The sequence below is a fragment of the Harpia harpyja genome, chromosome 11 (genome assembly GCF_026419915.1).
Source record: "Harpia harpyja isolate bHarHar1 chromosome 11, bHarHar1 primary haplotype, whole genome shotgun sequence".
Taxonomy (NCBI): domain Eukaryota; kingdom Metazoa; phylum Chordata; class Aves; order Accipitriformes; family Accipitridae; genus Harpia; species Harpia harpyja.
In genome coordinates this window covers 3,503,180-3,525,331 of record NC_068950.1, presented here as the reverse complement: position 1 = coordinate 3,525,331, position 22,152 = coordinate 3,503,180, and the positions used below count along the sequence as shown (strand labels likewise).

Sequence of the window (22,152 nt, the reverse complement as noted above, 5' to 3'; positions counted from 1 at the left end):
CGCGGGGCACTGCCCCACGCCAACCGGGGGACACCCCCAAACCCTATCTGGGGGCACCCAGGGGGTCCCTGTCCCCCCTCCACCCATGCAGCATCTCACCCCAGCCCGCAGCTCCTGCCCAGCCACCCCTCCCCGTCCCCAGGGAGCCCGGGGTGGGGGGGTCCCCATCGGTGTCCTGGGGGGGGGGGGGGAACGACACGCGCAAGGTGGGCCCCTATTTTCCCGAGGGAGTCCGCTCCATGCCGTAGCGCAGGAGGTGGTGGAGGTCCGTCAGCGCCCGTGGGGGCCCGGTGCCGGGTGCCCGCGGTGCCGTGCCGTGTCGCCCGTAACCGCCCGCCGGCGCTTCGCCGCTGTTGAACGTGTGGTTCCTCTTGAGGTGGGCGCCGGGGCGGCCCGTGCCATTGTTGGCGTTGAAGTTCAGCTGCTCGGGGTGCCAGGGTGGCCCCTCGGTAAAGTCTCTCCCCTCCCCGCCGGGTGCCGAAACCACCCGTCGGCGATCGGGGCTGGGGTGCGGCGTGCCGGCGAAGTCACCGTAGGAGCTGCGGGGTGGGCGGCGGGTGCCGGCGGGTGGGTGTTGACGGGTGCGGGGACCCTCCTGGGTGTCCCGACCCCAATGCCCGTCACCCGAGGAGTCGCTGAGTTCGGCCTCCAGCTCCTGATCCACCAGGATGGCGTGGCAGGAGAGAGGGATACCGCGAGCCGGGCGGCCGGAGCCGGCGTGCAGCCGACCGGCGCCGGCGGCGGTAGTGCCGGATCCACCGGGGTCCCGCAAAGCGGCGTTGATGATGTTGTGACTCTGCTCCCAGGTGCAGTTTTGGAGGGCGCCGGGGCAGCGTTTCTGCTGCAACGGGGTCTGCTCCGGCGTGGGCAGGACCCCCGAATCCAAGTCGTGTTGGGTGACCTTCCCCAACTCCTTGGGCCAACCGTTGGGCATGAGCGGGGCCAGCAAGGCGCCGGGTTGCCCGCCGCGCGCCCGCCGCTCGCCCAGCCGGCTGACGCTCACCACCGACTCGCTGTGCGCCAGGATGGTCTCCTTGTCCTTGCGACGCGCCAGCTCCTTGCGGTCCCGGTGGCCGATGAACCAGCAGACGCTGAAGCCGGAGATGACGGCGCCGATGACGAAGGCGGCTACGGAGGAGATCACCAACAGGTTCACCGATACCAGTCCGTCCGGCTCATCCACGAAGCTCTCCGTCACCAGCCCTGGGGGATGGCGGAGGGAGCGAGACGTCAGGGGACGGCCACGGTGGGGACGTGGCGGTGCCACCGCCGCGTCCCCGAGCCCCGTCCCTGCCCCACGCTCACCCTCGCATTCGCCCAGGTGGGACGTGCTGCCGCCGGCGATGTCCTGCTCGAAGGCCACCCTGGGGGGGTGCAAATATGGGGAGGGGGGGGTGTCAGCTGGTCCCTAATAGCCTGGCCGAGGGCTCCCAGCTTGCTTCGGAAAGCAATGAGTTTGCTGGGTCTCAGTGGTAGGGGGGTTTGCAGGAGCCGATGGTCTCTGGGGAGCCCCTGGGACCCCGCTGTCCCCCCCACCCCGGGCCTGGCAGCGTTACCTGGGGCTGGGCTCCAGGAAGATGCAGGATCCCTCGGGCGTCCAGCCGCAGTACGGGTCCCGGCTCCCGAGACAGTTCCTGGCAGGGAGCGGAGATGTCAGGATCAGCCCCGACGTGGCGAGGATGACACCCTGGCCCCCACGAGGGACCCTGGCCCCGCACCATGCCGTGCCTCAGTTTCCCCTGGCCGTGCTCCCAGCCACGCTGAGTCCTTCCCAGCCGGATCCCGGCGTAGGGCAAATTCCTGGGATGCGAAGGTAACCCTTCCCTGCTCCTCGCGTGCCCCCCCGCCACCGCAGCGAGCCCTGCCCACCCCGGGCAGCGGCTGAGACCGGCGCACTCACTTCATGCAGCCCGAGTGCTGCTGGCAGCGAGCCACTGGCACCCTGGCCACGCACGGGGGGAAGGCCAGCAGCAGGGACCCCCGCCGCCTTGTCCAGCTCCAGCCCCAGGAGCCGCCGCTCGTCCTCCGTGTCCCGACCACACCTGGGGACAGGGCAGAGCTCAGCGTGACCCCGGCCCTGGTCCACGCCTGCCCGCCATGGAGGCGGCCCCAGCGTAGGCTGGTCCAGAGGAGGGCATCTCACCCGTTCCCCCCACCCCATTCACCCCCCCACCCCTTGCATCCCTCTGACCCACCCCCTCCAACCATCCATCCGTCTCACCCATCCACTCATCCCCAACCACCTCATTCATCCTCCCCTGTCACCTTGCAACCATCGATCCCTCCCTAAATGTCTCATCCACTCACCCACCCATCAATCCAACCACCCCCATCCATCCAGCTCTCCAACCACTCACCCACCCACCCATCCAACTACTCATCCATCCATGCATCCATCGACCCATCCAACCACCCACCCAACCATCCAATCACCCACCCGCCTATGCACCCATCCAACCACTCACCCATTCATCCATCCATCAATCCAACCACGCATCCATCCATCCATCCACCCAACCATCCAATCACCCACCCACCCACCTATGCACCCATCCAACCACTTATCCAACCATCCACCCACCCATCCATCCATCCATCCATCCATCCATCCAACCAGCCACGCAACCATCCAATCACCCACCCACCCATCCACACATTTGATCACCCCCACCCACCCACCCAGTCACCCACTCCTCCCCTCTCCTCCCTCCCACCACCCCAGCACCCACCTCCCGGGGTGGTAGGTCTCAAATTCCTCCAGGAAGACGCTCTGGCTGCCAGGGGCGGTGGGCACGGGGCTGGTGCTGGCATTGGGCTGGATGAGGAACTTGAGGACGGTGCCCGTGCTGGAGCCGAGGAAGACCACGGTGTGGTTGCCCCACGGCCCCGCTGCATTGTCCACCACGATCTTGCGGAGCTGGTACCTGCGTGGTGCGAACAGAGCAGGCGTTGGGGCGTGCGGGAGCCTGCGTGTCCCCAGGGAGGGGGAAACTGAGGCAGGGTGAGGGGCTGGGATGGACAGGCTGTGGCTGGCCCAGAGCAGGGAGTCCTCAAGCAGTGCGAGGGGCCATGCAGATCCCGAATGGAAACTAGTCCAGATCCTGGCCAGGACCCATCCCAGATCCCAGCCAGGATCCTGCCCACATCCTGCCTGGACCCAGCCTGGATTCCACCCAGATCCCAGCTCAGATCCCACTAAGGAACCAGCCCAGATCCCCCCGATCCCTCGGCAGGATCCCAGCTGGTCCCCAGCCCCACGTGCCCAGCCCCAGCCCCATGTCCCCATCCCCAACCCCATGGCCCCGTCCCCAGCCCCGCGTGTACCCCGGCTGCCCTGCCGGCGGGAGGCTACAGCCCGAGACCGCCGCTTGATTAATTCCCCATCAACAGCAATTAAGGCAGATTTAATTAGGACGAAACAATCTTGACCGCAAAGTTTATGAGATTTATCAGGTCTCCCGGTGCTCCCTCGGTGCTGGCACACACGTGCAAGGGTGGGTGGCCCAAGAGGGTCCAGCCAGCACCCACCAGCACCCACCAGCCCTCCTCGGGCCGGATCCTGCCCCGGGGCACTCACCGGCTCATGGTGCGGAGGATCCAAGGCACGTTGCCCAGGGATGGCACCGCCTCGTCCATCAGCGGGTGCGTCTTGACGAAGTTGAGGATCTCGTCGGGGAAGGTGCTGGAGGAGTTGTAGCGCATCCCCGGGGACGCGCAGCACCCGGGCCTGCGGCCGCGCCACGACTCAGCGTCCCCACGGCCGTGCTGGCCCTGTCCCCAGCCCTGTCCCCAGCCCAGCTGGTACTGGCCATGGCTGTCACTGTTCCTGTCCCCAGTCCCCGTCATCATCCCCACCACCCTCCCTGCAGGTACCAGCGCTGATCACTCCTGTCCTCCTCCCTGTCCCCATCCTCTCCCTGTCCCCATCCCTGTCCCCATCCCAATCCCCATGCCCCTTCCTGCGGGTACCAGCTCTGGCTGTCCCTGTCCCCATCCCTGTCCCCATCCCAATCCCCATGCCCCTTCCTGCTGGTCCCAGCCTGGCCGTCCCCATCCCTGTCCTCCCGGTGCGTCACTCACCGAGGCTTCGGCACCATGTCCTCGGGCACGGGCGTCCAGATGGACTCGGGCGATTTCTGCTCCCGGAAACGTCCCTCGAAGACGGCCGCCACTTGGGTCATGTCGAAGGCGCAGACGGCCGAGCCGGGGATGCTGGGGGGATGCGGGCACAGGGTGAACACCTCAACCCATCCTCCCACGTCCCCCACGGTCACTGGGGCGCACGGAGGGGTCCCAGCCCAGCCCTGGGGGTCTCAGCAGGACACAAGAGGGTCCGACCTGTTGGCAGGCGTGGAGAAGACGGCCAGCACCACGGGCCGCCCGTCCAGTTCCAGGATGTCCGTCACGGCTTGGATGACGTTGAAGTAGAAATGTGAGTCGCCTGGCACGGAGCAGTTGAGCCGGGCCTTGAGGAAGGAGGTCCACTGCTTCTCCAGCACCCGCTGCGAGCCCCCCATGTCGTTCTTGCACACCCGGGCCACCCGGGACACCACCACCTGTGGATTGGACACCCATCGTCACCTGGTACCCAACCCCGATGACCATCCCTTTGTCCCTGTCCCCACCCCGGGTGTCTCAGGCCACCGCGGGGATGTCTCCCACCTTCTCAAGGTAGTTGAACTCCATGGCGATCTCCCGGAAGAAGAAGTAGACGTGGCTCCTCCATTCCACGGCGTGCACGAAGTAGGGCTCTGCGGGGACAGTGGCAGGGTCAGGGATGTCCCAGGATGGCGTGAAAGGGGACGCGTGCCACGTCTTGGCATGGCACATGGTGGGCACCACGCCGGGGGAGGCACCTTTGAACCATTTGGAGTCGTGTTTGACGGTGCGGAGGGTCGGGCTGTCCCCCAGGCTGCGGTAGATGACGGCATCGATGGCCAGGAAATCCGTCACCGTGGCGGTGAAGAGCATCCCCCCTGCGTGGGAGAGGGGCGTCAGCCGGGCGCGGGGCAGGGGACGGCGGGCAGAGCGCCCGGCACGGTGCCGGCGGTGCCGGCACTGACCTGTGAAGAGGGCCACGTTGGCGTGCTTGGGGTCGTAGGGACACCGGGCCATGCCGCTGATGTTGTCCCCGATGGGCTCCAGCGTGTCCATCTATAACGGGTGAGACGGGGCCGTGAGCGATGCCGCGCGGGCACCGGGGTCTGGGCTGCCTCGGCGGCGCAGGCGGGAGCATCCCCTGCCCGCAGAGCCGGTCACCCAGACGCGGAGGGGGTGACACGAGGGGTCCCGGGTGTCCCTGTCCCGGCGGGGTGTGGGCGACTCACGCTGTAGTTGGCACAGACGGGGTTGAAGGCGTTGGTGCCGCAGACGAAGAGCAGGCTCTCGTTCCGCACCAGCAGCACCTTGACGAAGTTACGGCACTCTGCCTGCGCCGGCGAGAGGGGACCGTCACCCCTCGGCACCTGCAGCCCCCCCACCCCACCCCTGGGTGCTCCCACGTAGGCCCCCATCACTGTGAGGGTCTGGCTTGGGGGGGTGTTTTCACCCCAAAATGGCATTTATGGGACCTGGAAATTGGATTTCTGGCAGCTGCTGGGCTGTGCCTGCTCTGATCCACAGGCCCGAAATAATTAATTACAAACCCAATTATCCAAGCGGCCAATAAATCACAGAGACACAACCGCTGGCAGGGAGCGGGGAGGCGGACGGTGACACCGGAGGGGGACACGGGGGGGCTTTGTCCGTGTGACATGGGGTGCGGGAGGGTACTCGGTCCCCACCTGGGGGTGAGTCTCATGGGGTGCAGACCCCCCCACCCCAAAACAAACCTCTTGTTTCCCCTTCATCCGGCAGATGCTGATGTCGTGCTGGTTCGAGCGCCACGTCAACTTCTGGGGGGGGGGAGAAAACCCAGTGTAGGGCTGGGAAGAAGCCAGCAGGCCCCCCCCGGTGTCCCCCCCCCAGCACCCGGGGGCTCAGCACTTACCCGGTGGTAGCGCATCTCGCCGGCACCGGTGGGCTCCAGGCTCACGCGGTAGACGTTGTCCCTGGGGAGGGGGACACGGGTGTCACCACCCTGCAGGACTCCCGGCTGTGATGCTCGGGGGCACCCCGGGGACGTGCCCCCCACTGAGGCATGTTGGGGGGGGCTGTGGGATCCACCACCACCCCCTTGGGGAGATGTGGGGTGCTGGGGTGGGTGATGAGCATCACTGGGGCAGCGACAGCCCCGCCGGAGCCCCCCCGGGATGCCCCCTGGCAGATTTTGGGGTGTCCCAGGACAGGTAGTGGGGTCCCTCCCCAGCAAAAAGGGTTGGGGTGGGTGTCAGGTGCCCACCCCCCAGGGAGGGGGAGGCTTTGGGGTGCCAGGTTTCGGACCTGTCTCCGATGAAGAGCGTCCGGTTGACCTTGAGGATGCGCTGGATGTTGAGGTGCTGGGTCCCCCCACCCTCAGGGCCGGCTGGGCGGCTCGTCCCATGGCCCACGAAGACGGCGTAGTGCTTCACATCTGGGGGGGACACACAGAGGGGGGGGGTCACACGCTGCCAGGGCACCCCCACCCACCCCAGCTCCCCCAAAGCACCCCAAAACCCCTGCCCATGGGTGCCCCCCTCCTGCCTTCACCCCAAAACCCCTGCCCATGGGTGCTCCCCTCCTGCCTTCCCCCCAAAGCACCCCAAAACCCCATCCCCTCTCCATGCCGAGCCACGTCCCTCCTTGCACATCTGATGCAGCACCCTGACCCCCACCCAGCACCCCCCCGGGTGGGCACTCACAGTCCTCGGGGGCCACGGCGATGGGGCCAGGCTCCTCGGGGAAGGTGCCATGGGCTGTCCTCTCCGCCGCGAGCAGGAGCAGCAGGACAAGGGGGGCGCGGGGGGGTGGCCCCATGGTGGCCCCCGGCATGGGTGGGCACCCACCACACCTGTGGGCACAGGGAGAGGTGGGAGGGGGGGGCAGCACCCACCCGGACGCCTGGGTTCCCTCCCCATCGCGTGCCACTGACTCCCCCACCCCAGTAGCACCCACACTCCAAACCCATCACTGGTGCCGGGGTCCGGGGGGGTCTTGGGGAGGGCGGGGGGGGGCTTAAGGCGCCGGCGCTGGGCCGGTGCCAGCGGCGAGGGGCCGGCAAGGGATGCGGCTGGGATTGGCGATAGGGAAGCGAATCCTTCCTCGGCTGAAGAATTTCAAATATGCTGGGAAAAGCGGCCCCCGTGCCCCCGCCGAGTCACCCCCAGCGCCTGCGCGGCTCCGCACTGGGGCTACTGGGCCCAAACTGGGCCTTTACTGGTGGCTCACCAACGACAATCCATGGGCGAACGAAGCCAGTGCATGGCGGCATGGCAGGGCTGGGGACATGGGGACGTAGGGGAAGCCAGCGAGACTTCCCCCCCATCCAAAATGCCATCGGAATGGCTCGGAAAATCCCTGGGGACACTTCGGAGTGCCACGTGCCATGGCACCCTCCCAGCAAGACAGCCCCAACGCCACCGCTACTGTCCCCCCACCGTGCCGGGCCACCGTCACCGTCCTGCCCCTCTTCCCGTGGGGCAGCGGGGACGAGGGTAGGGCTGGGTAATTAGCAGCCAGGCGGGGATTTAATTGATTATCAATTCCATGAGAGCAGGGAGCGGGTGCGATCGAACCGTCGCCCTCCTGCCGCCACGTCCCCCGCGGGGAGCGAGGACGGGTGACATTGCGTGGGGCCGGGGGTCACGACGCCGGGACGCCGGGCAGCGCTCAGTGGGGACACTCGACCCCGTTCCTTCTGCGGTGTCACCGGCCCCGGTGAGACCCGGCACTGTCCCCATCCCGGTCCCCTCCGCGGTGTCACAGCCTCCGGGGACACCTGACCCCGACCCCGCGGTGTCGTGGACCCCAGGGACACCCGACCCAGTCCCCTCAGTGTCACAGCCCCCAGGGACACCCGCTCAAAGCCGGCAATGCCGGCGGCACAACCGCAGCGAACTCCAAAAGCAAGCCGGAGGGTTGGTGTTGCCGACGAGTTCGTGCCGAGGAGCGGGATAGGGGGGATTTTTCCCCAAATTAGAGGGAAATGAGCTGTTTCTGGCACAGGGAGCTACCGGTTTGTCACCCACGGCACGCCGCCACCGGCCCGGCTGCACCGGTAGGTGCAGCCGGGCCGGTGGCGGCGTGCCGTGGGTGACAAACCGGCCAGGATGGGCTCCATCCCCCAAGGAACCAGCCTGGAAATTCCTATTTTTTAATCTATTTTTTGTGCTTGGGCTGTTTTATAAAAGCCATTAACAATTTAATTGCTATAATTAAAGTCTCAGAGGCTTTTACCACCTGAGCTGAATTAGGGGGGCTCCCCCAAACCACCCCCCAGCTTTCCCTTTAGGGGCTGTCGGGGGCTCCTCGCCCAGCCTCGTTACCCAAATGAGCCATTCCGCCTGGGTAATGATGTCCCCACGCCGTAACTCCCCCCAACCCCAGCATCATCCAAAAATCACCAAATTTAAGCATCCCTGTGGGGTCCCCAGGTGCCAGAGCGGGGGGGGGGGTCCCCAAAAAGCAGCCTGAGGGAAGGGCTCAGCGTATATCAGCCACCTGAGAATCTACCCACGCCGGGTGGGTTTTGGGGCACGGGGAGGTCGTGTCACAGCCTTGGGCCCCTGTAACCCCAAGCTGGGGGGTCTGGTGTCACCGTCCCCCCCCTCCAAGCCTGCGTGGTGACAGCGGGCGGGCGCGGGGTAACCGGAGCCTCCGGCACCATAAATGCCTGCGATTGTGCGGGCAAAGAAAAGGCAGCGAAAGCAGCGGGGAGGAGGGGGCCGGCGGGGAGGGGGGCACGGCAGGGAGATGGGTGACAAACAGGGACCCATTCACAGCGGTGGCGGAGGAGAGGGGACGGTCACCGTGCATGTCCCCAACATGGTTGTGGGGAAACTGAGGCAGCGGGTGGGGATAGGGCAGCTGTGCTGGGGATGTGCTGGGTGGCCCGGGGGGGGAGGGCTGGGGGTCTCCAGCTTGGATGTCTGTGACACAGAGTGGCTGAACAGCCTCGGGCATGTCCCTTGTCCTTGTCCCTGCTGCAGCCCCCTGCTCCGTGCCTCAGTTTCCCCATTTGAAAGCGTGCTCAGCCCTCACCCGCTGCGCAGAAGGCTTGGGGGGGGGGCGGGGCAGCCGCACACCCTGTCCTTCCCCCCCCCCAGCATCTCCCTGACCCTCAACACAGGGGTGATGGGGAGAAAGGGGGGGGGGCAGCCCCTCAGTTTGGCCCCCCCCAATGCCATAATTTCCAGCGGCTGATAAAGGGGGACTGCAGCGATCCCCAAGCGCAGTGGGGTCCCTGTGACCCCAAAGAAGGGGCTGCCAGCCTCCCCCAACCCCCCACCTGCCAGGGGGGGCACGCTGCCCCCATTTCCCCCCCCCCCCCAGGGATTTGAGCCCTTCACCGTGGTGTCTGGGCACGGCTCCCACCCCCCGGCACCCCACTCTCCCCACCTGAGCTCCGCCGGCCGCCTCCGCCGCTGGCCCTATGGCACTGCCACCGCTGTCCCCCACCGCTCAGAGGGGGGGTCCCGGACGCCTGGGTCCCATAGCTGGGGGTGGGTCATCCCCCCGCCCCAGGATGCCCCAACGGCACTGGGGGCTCCAGCGTCCCAAAAACGGCTCAGCTGTCACGTACACCCACCCCAGGGACCCCCAAGGGAGGGGGGTCTGAGCCCCCCACCCGCGCCAGGTGGGAAGGTAGGGCTGATGTCACCGTAACCGGAGCCATCACCCCCCCCCCCGGCAGCTGTCACCGCAGCCGGGGACCCGGGGGGGGCCACCCATGGGACACCCCAAGCGGCACCGCGGCGTCCCCTCCAAAAGCATCGAGCCGGCACGAGCCCACCCGGTGACACCCCGGTGGCACCCCCCCACACAAGCCACGGTGGGGACAGAGGGACCGCGGTGTCCCCCCCCAGTCTCACTGGCCATCGCCGCACCCGGAGCTGATCCCAGCTCGGCTCATTCCCACGGGATCCCAGATTCCATCTGCGCTGGCTCAGCCTCAGACATAAACCCATTAGAAAGTCACTGGGAAATGGGGGGGACACACTGGGAAATAGGGGGACACACCGGGAAATGGGGGTGGGACACACCAGCCCTGAAATTCCTTAAAATACAACCTTTTGGGGGAATAACGGCAGCGGCGGCCCAGCATGACCAGCCACCGGCCTCTAATTAATCAGAGTTCGTTAGCAGGGATCTGACGAGGGGTGCGTTATTCAACCCCCCCGTACGGGGCCACGGTATTATCTCAATATCTAAATCCCTTCCCTTCTCATAGGGCTAACGCTGGATTTTATTTGTTGTTTGGGGTAATTTCCTTTAGAAAGTACCCAGCGCCAATAAGCAATCAGCAATTAGATATGCTAATGAGGCTTTTATAAGCAGCATTAAGGAAAATGCCCCCCCACGCACTTGCCAGCCCCCCGAAATGCAGCTCCTGGTCCCCAGAGCATCCCTTGCTCGGCGGGGTCGCATGGGGGGGGCACCCCCCCTCCAATTGCCATAGAGGGGGGGGTTGGGGGTCACCAGCAGTAGCCCCCCCCCCCCCGAAATTGCCATGGGGACCCCCCCCCCCCGACCAACCCAGCTGCTGCTGCTGCCGCCGGGGCTGGGGGGGGGCTCAGTCGCCAACCCACCCCCCCCGGGTTTCCGTTCCGGGGCCGGTTCAGATGGCAGAGCCAGGAAGCAGCTGTCCCCACGACGGAGCAAATGTCACCCCGGCCACCTGGCACCGCGGGCTGGCCCTGGCCCTGTCCCCTGCCATGTGTGTCCCCCCCCCTCCTTTTGCCAAGCAGCACTTGGTGGAAGGGGGGGGGGGAGCTGCAGGCAGTTAGGACCCCCAGAGCTGAGGATGGAGGAGACCCCAGCATCAGTGGGGTCCCCATGCGGGTGATGGGGACAGGGGGCCACGGGCGTGGTGGCTTTTTGGGGGGGGGGGGGGACATGACACACACACACAGCACCCACCATTTACCTTGGCGCTTCCGCGGCCCCGGCGGCGGCTCAAATGTCCCCCCGGGCCTCCCGCTCCGGTTACCGGCTCCGCTTTCAGCTGCCGTTTATAGCCCCCATCCCTGTCCCCATCCTTGTCCCCTCCCCATCGCCCACGACACCCCCCGAGTGGGGACCCAGGCGTCCGGGCTCTCTGGGACATCCCCAGGCACAAAGGGGGTCTGAGCCCCTGACACGGGTGCTGGGGAGGTTGGGGACCCCCCCCCCGGTCACTTTGGGTGGCTTTGTCCCCACACCCGTCACCCACTGCGGGTGCCCAGGGGGGAGAGGAGCCGCTGGGTGCTGTCAGCACCTTCAATACCTGCCGAGTGACACCCATGGGTGCTGGGTGCCCCCAGCATGTCCCTTCCACCACGCCAGGGAGGTGCTGGTGGCCGGCCAGAGCCGCATGGTAATTTGCATATTAAATACATACTCATCTGTGTATTAAGGACGGTTTCCTATCGACGAGGCATCACGTCTCACACCAAAATAAACCCCACCGAGGGGACAGTGGGGGTGGCAGGCAGGGGTGCTGTCCCCCCCCCCAATTCACAGCTCTTGTCCCCTGTCCCCAAGCACACTTCTGCCCTGTCCTCCCCCCAATTCACAGCCCTTGTCCCCTGTCCCCCTAGGACACACGGATCCTCCTGCTGGTCCCCCCAAGGCACTTGTCCCTACAGACACCCCCCGCCATGTCCCTCCTGTCCCCCCCGTCACCCTCCTTGTCCCCAAGGGCACTCATTCCCTTGTCCCCAAAGACACTCACCACCCCCCGTCCTCCCTGCTCTCCTGTGCCACCCCAGGGGCTCTGCACCCTCACCGGGTCCCCTTGGGCTGCCAAGCCTCACCCCGGCACCCCGTTTTGGCACCCACATGGCCCCGGGGCACCCCAGCCGTGGGTGGCCACAGACAGGTCCCGCCAGCAGGAGCAGGTCCAGCTGCTCTGAGTCACCCCTTCTGGCCTCGTGCCTCAGTTTCCCCTCGGCGTGGGAAGGGGGAACCCCCTGCTCCCACCCCGAGCCTGGCCACAGCTCCCGGGAGCCCCCACCCAAAGCCCTGCCGGTCCCCTGGATCACACCTCCCCTGTGCACCCCAGGGTGCCCTGTCCCCAGGGAGCCCACGTCCCCAAGGAACCCTGCCCGCAGGGAGCCTCGTCCCCAGGGAGCCCCTATCCCTATGGAGCCCACGTCCCCTGGGTGCCCCATCCCCAGGGATCCTGGTCCCCAGGGTGTCCCCATCCCTGTGGAGCCCATGTCCCCAGCATGCCCCATCCCCAGGGATCCTGGTCCCCAGGGTGTCCTCATCCCCGTGGAGCCCATGTCCCCAGCGTGCCCCATCCCCAGGGATCCCTGTCCCCAGGGTGTCCCCATCCCCATGGACCCCATGTCCCCTGGGTGCTCCATCCCCATGGATCCCTGTCCACAGGGTGTCCCATCCCCAGGGATCCCTGTCCCCAGGGTGTCCCCATCCCCATGGACCCCATGTCCCCTGGGTGCTCCATCCCCAGGGATCCCCGTCCCCAGGATCCCCCCATCCCCAGGGTGCCCTGTCCCCGAGCAGGCAGAGGGACGCATGGCTCCTGGTTCAACCCCAACAGCCACCAGGCAAACCCTGCTCCACACGGGAGACCCTACAATAACAAACCAGCATGTTTACACCCAGCTCCAAGCGGGAACCCTACAATAACAAACCAGGGCACAGAGCCCCATCATTAACCGCACCGGAGGTTGCCGTACACACCCACACTGCTCAGAAACAACGCCCCAAAAAACCCCCCAAAACAACCCCAATCCTGAGAAAGCAACCCTACGATAACAAACCCACGGATTCCAGCAGCTGGAAAGAGCCAGCGGAGCCAGAGGAGGTGCTGGGGAGGCTGGGAGGGAGTGCTCAGCCCCTCAGCCTGCTCATTTTTTAAATCTTAATAAAGTTTAGTTGTTGTTTTTGGTGGGTTTATTTTCATTTCGGGCTCCCCCGCGCCCGGCCACGCTCAGCTGCTCTGCTCCGGCCGGGAAAATGGGGCTTTTAATTGCTCCGAGCTCGGGAGCTGGTGCCTCGAGTTCAGATTTCCACGCTTCAAAACACTTATTTGTAGTTAAATAAGATTAAATATCCGCTCGGTGAAACAGCGCGGAGAGGGTGAGGGCTGCGGGCGAGCGCTGGGGGGGGTGGCAGCCCCCGGGGTCCCCACAGGTCCCGGGGGTGTCACCGTCCCCAGCATCCCGCTGTCCCCAAGGCGACGGTGGCCCTGGAGCTGCCACCCAGGGCACCCACTCTGCAGACACCCTTCTCCCTCCTCCGAGCCACCCACACCAGGGACGGGGACATCGGTGGGGACAGCAGCCACAGCCACCCCCCGGCAAACCCGCTCCCACCGCCGGCATCTTCCGGCACGGACGGTGTGCCAGGAGAGTGGGAAGCGGCTGCCGGTGCCAGGGCGTGGGCCACGGCACGTGAGCCCAGCCTTCGCCCGATGGCCTCCTCCTCCTCCTCCTCCCTCCTCCTCCTCGCTGCGAGGCTGCAGGCTCACCCGTACGACCCCGCTCCATCCCGCTCGCTGTTTTGCAGACGCCAGCTTCAAAGGCTTCGGCGGCGGCACCCGCGCCGCGTGCTGCCGCGTCCCGCTCTCGCGATGGCCGGGGACATGTGGGAGCTGCGTGGGGTGGCACCCACCCCCCCACCCCCCCCGCCACCGCGAGCCACCAGCACCCCGGCACAGGGGCACCCGGAGCCTTGACCGGGCTGTGGGACGCATGGGAGCCGAGTTAGCGTGGGTGCTGGCACTGCGGCACTGCCGGGGTGTGGGATGGGATGCGGGTGGGATGGGGGATGGGGGATGCCGGATGAGATGTGGGATGCAGGACGTGGAGTGGGATGCGGGACGTGGGGTGGGATGCGGGACGCCATGCGGGATTGCGGGGGTGGGATGCGAGATGCAGGATGTGGACGGGATGCAGGGGTGGGACGCGGGATGGGATGGGGGCTGGGATGCAGGGTGGGACGCGGGATGCGGGGATAGGGTACGGGATGCAGGCTAGGATATGGGATGCAGGCCAAGATACGGGATGCAGGCTGAGATGCGGGATGCTGGATGGGATGCAGGCTAGGATGCGGGATGCCAGCGGCAGCGCGGAACAAAGGGCGCATTGTTCGCGGGGCGCGCGCCCAGCGCCGCCGCCTCCGCGCTCAGCGCCTCGCCGGAAGGTCAGGTGTTTCCTCGCTGCCCTCGAAACAGCTCCTTGTTCTCCTGCCAGCACCGGCAAAGCCCGCTCGGCCACCGGTGCCCACCAGGCCGGCACAGCCCCGGTCCCTTCCCCGCCGCCACCACGTGCTCCCGGCCACCGGCACCGCAAAGCTCATAGCAGGACCCGTGACAAAGGTGCCCGTCCCCTGGGTGGCCCTGCCAGACGTGGCGGGTGTCATCTGTGTGCGGGTGCGTGCGTGCGCACGGGGCGTCACACGTGTGCGAGGGGGGGGCGCGCATCATGTGTCGGTGTGCCGGTGTCGGTGTGTGCAGCGGGCGTCATGTGTGTGCACCAGCGGTCATGTGTGTGCAAGTGTCAGCATACGCACCAGCCGGCACACGTGTGCAGGCGTGTGGGCACCAGGCGTCATGTGTGTGTGCCGGTGCGCGTGCACTGGGTGTGATCTGCGTGCAGGTATGCGTGTACCACGTGTCGTGTGTGTGTAGGAGTTGGTGCGTGCATCGGCTGGGCACATGTATCTGGCACACGTGTGTGCCGGTGTGTGTGCACCAAGTGTCCCGTGTGTGCAGGTGGTCAGCATGTGCACTGGCTGTCACGCGTGTGCAGGTATTCGTGTGGTGCACCGGCTGTCCCGTGTGTGCAGGTGTCTGTACGTGGGGTGTCACATGTGTGCAGGTGTCTGTGCACGGGGTGTCACACGTGTGCAGGTGTCTGTGCACGGGCTGTCATGCGTGTGAGGGGGAGTGCGGGGACGGGGTGTGCGCAGGAGCGGTGTGCATGTCTGTGCGCACAGGGCTGGGGGGGTGTGCGTGTGCGCGTGTGCACGTGGGCCGTGCGCATGGGGCTGTTGTGCACGCGTGGGGGTATGCACACCTCTGCACACGCGTGTGCACGGGGCTGTCGTGCATGGAAGCAGCAGGGGCTGTGCAACGAACCCTGCGTGTGCACCCCAGCTCTGACCGGGGTGCTGTGGGGTGGGGGGGTGGGTGGGAGCTGAGCACCCCCATACCGGGGAGGCCGCACAGCCCCTCCCCACCCCAGGCGGGCAGGATCAGGCCCCGGGCCGTGCTCCCGGGCTATTCCCAGCGCTGACCTCACGCCGCGCCAGCTCGCTCCCCGAAAGGTGACATGAAGGATAGGGTGCAGCCGGTGCCGGGGCAGCTGCCGGGGTATTTGCAGCTCCGCGCTCCCTACCTGCTGTGCTGGGCAGGATCCAGCCCTGCACGGGGGCGAGAACAGATCCCGGTTCCCAGCCTCCCAAATTGCCTTCTTAACGCTTCCTAATTTCCCAGCGCTTTATCTCGACGTCCTCCGGCGGGAGATGATGGATGGGGTTGATAATAAAAGCCAGTTACGTTCCCACCACCCAAACCGGGACCGGATCCGGTTTCTCCGGGGGGCATGTGGGTGCTGCCACGGTTGCCTCTTCCCATCCCACGCTCCTCCAGCACCTTGGATTTGGTTTTGGTGCTGGGACGGGGATGGCTGCCCCCCGCCCGTCCCCGGTCCCCAGCTACTGCAAAGCCACATACCGTCTCCCGCTCCGTGCCTCAGTTTCCCCACCCGATGCCCGAGAGCCCCCACGGGCATCCGCAGCCCCGTATCGCCCCACCGAGGACGTGCCCGCAGCCGCCGCTCCCCCCAGGGCCACCGTGTCCGTCCCCCCACCAAGATCCATCCGGCACCAAACGCGGCACTGAGCTCGGCCGCGGCGCTGCCGGGTTTGATGAGATTATCCCGGCGGGTGGGATTACACAGGGAAAAACCGGGGATTAGCCATCGCTGCCACAACCACGGCCGGCCTCGCCACCAGCGGGCCAAACTGGACTGAACTGGGAGGAACTGGAACCGAGGTGTGACTGCCAAGCCCCGGGGCTGGGGTCCCCTGGGACCTCCTCTGGGGACCGGTGGCTTCACCAGCCGCTCTTTAATTAACCGGCTGCCGGGAACCGTCACAAAGAGACGAGAGGGATCTTTTTCCCCTTTTTTTCTTTTTTTTTTTTAATTTGACAAAAGTGTAATTAAATAGGGAGTAAAATCCTGTTAGCACAAGGCAGCCCCACTGGGATCTCCTCCGCGCCAGACGATCACTCTTCCTCTCCCTCCCGCCTTCGCGAAGGGAATCGAAACCTCCATCACCCCTTTTGGGAGACGCAACCGAAACCCGACAGTCCCCGGGGGACGAGCCGGGGGGGGGTCCCCAGGGCCACCGGGTCCCCTCCGCGGTGGGGCTTAGCGCTGCCGGGGATACGGCAGCATCCTTTTGGGTACCACGCTCCGGCAGCCACCTCCATCACCCTCCTGGGGATGGAGGGATGGGAAGAAGAGACCCAAGAGCCCCCCCCGGGACGCAGCACCCGTGATGCCGACGGCGATCGGGTGATGCCGGCGGCGGTCGGGCGCAAACAGGCTAAGCAGGCGCAGCAGCACAGCCCAGATGGAGCCAGGCTTGCTCTTGGTTTTCTTTACTACTATTTATGTTGCCGAACACACACCGGATGCCACCGCACCGGCACCACCACAAAACCATCCTGCCCGGGCCGGTGGCAACCTGATCGCCCGGCACAGCGAGAGATGCCGGCGTGGGAAAAGCCACCGGTCTGCGCCCGGTAGGAAAACCTCACCGAAGGCGACACCGGGAAATAGATACGGCTGGAGCGGTCCCGGCGCAGGAGATGCACCGAGGGGCCGGCGCAGCTCAGCCCACTGAAAAATTAAATCGCATCCAAACTGGCAGGTTTAATTAAAAATATTCGAGCTTGTCTAAGGATACAAACTGCATCCGGCACTGCAGCAGGGATCTGCATCCAGCTCCGGTACCCGGCGAGCATCGCGCTGGCATGGGCCTCGTGGCCGGGCTGAGCCCCCCCACCAGCACCGGTACGGTAGAGCTGGTGGGAAGAGCCCTCCCAGGAGCCACTGGTTTAACTGGGAGCCAAACCATCACGTGGCATGTGCAGAGCAAGCTGCAAGGGATGCCGGCTCCGAGGGCCGAGGGGGCGTGCGATGGGGACGGTGACACCCAGCCTGGCACGTCACCACCCTGCCCCGTGACTTTGGGCTCCTGGCAGGGCTTGGAGGGCTGCAAAGCCACCAAAAACCTCCTGGTTTTGGGAAAGCATCCAGGGGGGCAGCTGTGCCACGGGGAGCGGCACACCCACACGCCCGCACACGCCTGCACATGCCTGCACACGCATGCACGCGTGTCCACGAGCGGGCAAGGCCACCGCTGCGGTCACCGGGCAGCGCAGCCCGGTTTGCCGGTGGTTTTGCCGCTGCCGGAGTTGAATTTAGTGATTTCCCTTTGTTTATGGGAACGGCAGCGAAAATATCTTGGGAAGCGCCTCTTGGGGTGGGGGGGAAAAAGGAGCCGCCTCCCCCGCAGCCGAAACACCGACAGCACCGTCGCCGCTGGCGGGGGCTGAGCTGCCCCCCAGCATCCTCAGAACCTGACCCCCCCCGGGGACCATCTCCACCCCCCCCATACACAAAACCTCCCCACCGCAGCCACGTGCCCCGGTGACAGCGGTGACCCAATTCCCGTGTCACCCCGGGGACGCTGCGAAAGGGCCGTCTCGGCGGGGGCCGGCGAAGCATCGCTGCCCATGCTCAGCACCTCAGCACCCACCTGGATCCGGCCCCCAGCACCCTGGGGGGACACACACCTGCAAACATCACCCCATGGCTCGGTGAAGTGGCGGGGGGGGGGACGACACGGGGACATCACGCTGCCAGGGCCTTGGCACCCAGGGCCGGATCCTGCACCGGCCGGCTGTGCGCAGAGCTGGGAGCTGCCCTCTAGTGTCACCAGTTCAGGCCCTAAATTGTGGCTAAAATTGTCCGGGGGGGGGGCGTGGGGTGGGACAGAAGGGCCCCCCCCCAAGCCAATGCACCCCTTTCCCACGGTCGTCTCAGCAGGACGGGGAGCTCAGCCATCCCCCCACCCAGTGCATCCCCAGAGCAGGATCTGGCCCCGCTGGGGCCAACCTGGACCCAAAGAGATTGGGGACGCGATGGGGGGGACAAGTGGTGCCACCATCGTCCCCACCTCTCCCAGGTGCTGGGGACAAGCAGAGGTGGGTGTCCCCAAGGCGGGGTCACTCATAGCAAATGTGTGTCCCCCCCCCAGGTCCCCAGGGTGGGTGGAGGGGTTGAGTGCAGCACCCAACACTGGGGGAGGGGGCTCCCCTCTGCACCCCCCACAGCTCACGGCCTCGTTTGGCGGAGGGGAAACTGAGGCACGGCGGGAGGCAGTGCTCACCCAAGGTCACCCCGAGCCGATGGCACAGCCCCCTGCCCCCCCACACTCCTCTGGGGGGTCCTGAGCCCCCCCAAAACCCCCTGCACAGGGATGGGGCTCCCCACTCCCTCCTGCCCCATGGAGGGGTCCGGAGGGGCCAGCTGGGGCAGGCGGGGTCTGGGGGGGCCCCAGCACCCCAACTGCTCTGGGTTATGGGGGAGAGATGGAGGTCAGGCCTGGGGGGGCCGGGGTGGGGGGGCCGGGCTCAGGGGGTGCCCGGGGCACCCCGCAAGGAGGGCGACAGGGCAGGATTCGGGTCAGGCTCAGCACCCACCCCCCCCATGTTATTTTAGGGTTACCCCCCCCAGCAAACCTGCAGACGGTGAGATGGTGCTGAGCCCCAAAAGGGGGGGACGGAGCCCCCCCAACCCCACAGACGCTGCCTGCACGGGGCTCCCCGGCCCTGCCCTGATGCCGGGGGGGTGCCAGCCCCCCCCCCATGCAGGGGGGGTGCCCCATTTCTGCCAGGTGTTGCCCCCCCCCCATCCCTTGTCCCCACCAAGTTACAGCTCCAGTGAGATGGAGCGAGGCACACCCCCCCCCAATTTGTGGGCGCTCTGCTCCCCCCAGCCCTGCCGGGTTATTTGGGGGGGGGGGGGTCTACCACCAACCCCCCCAGGCTGAGCCCTCGCCGCTCCCCGCTGCCCTTTCGGGGGCTGCATTGGCCGGGCCCCCCCATTTCAGCCCCTCCACCCCCCCCCCCCAGCCCAGCAGAAGCTGCACGGGGTGGGGGGCACACACCAGTCGCCCCTCTTTTCCTGTCCCCCCCCCCCAAAAAAAAACCCCAAAAAGCCCTGGCTGCTTCCCAAAGAAACGGCGGAGGGAAAACAGAGCCCGAAGAAGCAGGGATCCCCCCCCCATCTCCATCCTCCCAGCGCGGGGGGGGCCGCCCCCCCCCAGCCCATCGCGCCCATCACCGTGTCCCGGGGCTGGGGCGGGGGGGGGGGAGGTCGGGGTGCCGGCCCGGGGTGCTGATGGGTGGGATGGGGGCGTGGGAGGGGATGGGGGGTGGGACTGGGTGCTGGGGAGAGGGGATGGGGTGGGGGGGGGGTCGGGTGCGGGACTGAGGTGCTGGGGGGGGGCCTCAAGGGTGCGGGAGGGGGGGATGGGGGTGCTGGGCTGGGGAGAGGGGTGCGGGATCGGGGTGCTGGGGGGAGACGGGGGTGCGGGATCAGGGTGCTGGGGGGGGGGACACACACGACACAGACACACACCAGGGTGCTGGGGGGGGGGGCATTGGGGTGCAGGATCAGGGTGCCGAGACGGTCTTCGGGGTGCAGGATCAGGGTGCCGGGGTGGGCTTGGGGGGGGGGGGGGGCGGGGGGTGCCCAGGGTGCCGAAGGGGACTGGGGGGGGGGGGGGGGGATAGGATTGGGGTGCCAGGGCCGGCGGGGGGGGGGGGAGCAGGAGGGGTGGGGATGGGGATGCAGGTGCTGAAAGGGGGGGGGGGGCGCGGTGCAGGGAGGGGGGGCAGAGGGGTGGGAGCTGGGGGTGCCGAGGGGATAAGGGGGGGTGTATGGGGGGGGCCGGGGGGGCCCCTCCAGCCCGTGACCCTTCAAGGTTCCGCCCGCTCCGCCCGGAGAGCCGCTAACAAAAGCGCCGCTTCCCAATGCAGCAGCCGGCGGCGGCAGCAGCGGGGGGGGGGGGGGGGGGGCACCCCCTTTTTCCTCCCATCCCCCCGCAGAGAAGACAACCGATAAGGAGGGAGAGCGATAAACGGGGGGGGGGGACACACACACGACACACCGGACCGCATCGCCCGGGGAGGGCGGGGGGGGGGGGGGGGGGCACCGGCCGCGTTCTTACCTCGCCGTCCCGGGGTGAGGGGGGGGGGGGGGGGTGTTGTAGGTGGGGGGGGGTCGGGGTGGGGGGGGGGTCCGGGGCACGGCGCACCTGCGCCCGCCGGCAGCTCGGTTCGGCCCGGCCCCGCTCCGCGCCGCCGCGGCGGGAGGCGCCGGGGCACCGGAGCCCGGGCGGGGCGGGGCCGCGGGGAAAGGGGAGGGATGGCGGCGGGGGGGGGGCAGCCGTTGCCGTTGCCGTTGCCGTTGCCGTTGCCGGAGTCGGGCCCGCCCGGTGGCTGCGGTTGCACCGGGGCCGCTCCGGGAAGAGCGGGGCTGGAGCAGCCGCCGCCACCGCCCTGCCCCCGCCCCGGGGAGGCGGCCCGGGCCGGCCTCGGTATCCCCCCGCCCCTCGGTAATCCCCCCACTTTTGCCTCGGCACCCCACCCCCCAGCCCCGGCAAAAAGGGTATTCCCCCCCCTCTTTGCCTTTCCTGGTACGGGGAGGGGCTGGAACCGACCCCTGCCCCCCCCCCCCCCCCCGTCCCCTGCCTCAGTTTCCCCCCCCATCCCTGGCACGGAGAGGTGTGGGACCCCGTTTCCCTCCCCCCCCGGGCAAGGGGGCTAACCCCCCCCTTTTGTTGCGGAGCACATCCCTGTCCCCCCCGCCTCAGTTTCTCCCTGTAAAAGCCCCCCCCCCCCCCCCACCTCCTTCCCCTCCCTGGCAGTGCAGAGGTGGCTCGGCCATGCCCCCCAGCCCCCCGCCTCAGTTTCCCCTTGCACAAGGGTTTTTCCCCCCCACCCGCTTCCCCTCCCTGGCACTGCCAGCCAGCATGATACCCTCAGCCCCCCCCCGCCCCAGTTTCCCCTTGCACAAGGGTTTTTCCCCCCACCCACTTCCCCTCCCTGGCACTGCCAGCCAGCGTGACACCCTCAGCCCCCCCCCGCCTCAGTCTCCCCTCGCACCGAGGGTTCAGAGCTGCTCTGTGCCCCCCCGGGTGCTGCCCGACCGCAGCGAGGGGAGGCCGAACCTCCCCACCCCAGGGTGCAGGGGATGCCAGGGGTGGGGGGGGGCACACCAGGGTCTGGGGCTGACACACAGGGTGGGGGCCCAGCGCAGCAGGAGAAGGTGCTTTGCTTTTACTGCTTCAGTGCTTCACCACTGTTCCCCCCCCCTCCGCCATCTGCTTCCCCAGCCTGTTTTAGCTGAACTTTCCCCAAAAAAACCCAAATCAGGGTAGTCGGAAATAAACCATCTCCCCCACCCCAGGCAGATGCTCGGGATGGGAAATCTCAGCTCAGCCCCCCCCCCAGGATGCCAGGGTGTGTCGCGGGCGATGCCACCAACCTCCGGTATCGGTGTCACAGCTCCGCAGCCGGTTGGGTTTCCAGAGGAGCAAAGCAGGGATCCCGGAGAACTGCGGGGGCCGTTGGCAGCAGGGCTCCTGCCTGCTTCGGTGTCATCAGTGCACTGAGTTGCGGCCAGTGCTCAGCCTGCCCTGGCAAGCAGGAGGTTTCTCACGCCGTCAGTGATTCACCTCTTCCTGCTTCTCCTTCGGTCCCCTCCCGGTCCCCGGGGCGGGGAAGGGGACAGCCACACCCGGGGGGGGGACACACACACACTGGGTTGCTCGTGCAGGAAGGGGGGTCTCCAGGGGAAGGAAACCGCTGCCGTGACTCAGCGCCTGAGTCACCGTCCCCAGGGGGGACACCGAGGGGACACCGCTGAGCCCCTTGACCTATTCACACACCCTCGGCCCTCAGCTCCCCACGCTGGCCAAACTCCGGCTAATTAAGCCCAATTAACACTCCTCTGAATTAATTCCTCCCCAATTCCCATGCCTCCT

General features: G+C 67.1%; 1 protein-coding gene across 1 annotated transcript; it reads right to left on the bottom strand.

The window, feature by feature from the left end:
• Nucleotides 1–155: 155 nt before the first annotated feature.
• On the bottom strand, nucleotides 156–20,364 carry SEMA6B (semaphorin 6B). The gene is given in 18 exon segments (XM_052800998.1): nucleotides 156–1,203; nucleotides 1,306–1,364; nucleotides 1,557–1,634; nucleotides 1,901–1,980; nucleotides 1,982–2,042; nucleotides 2,730–2,924; nucleotides 3,578–3,727; nucleotides 4,081–4,212; nucleotides 4,339–4,556; nucleotides 4,663–4,751; nucleotides 4,857–4,976; nucleotides 5,064–5,154; nucleotides 5,328–5,429; nucleotides 5,832–5,894; nucleotides 5,990–6,050; nucleotides 6,382–6,511; nucleotides 6,780–6,928; nucleotides 20,335–20,364. Coding segments are annotated over 17 exon segments (2,748 nt in total). The 5' UTR covers nucleotides 6,910–6,928; nucleotides 20,335–20,364; the 3' UTR covers nucleotides 156–214.
• Between the last annotated feature and the right edge of the window lie 1,788 nt (nucleotides 20,365–22,152).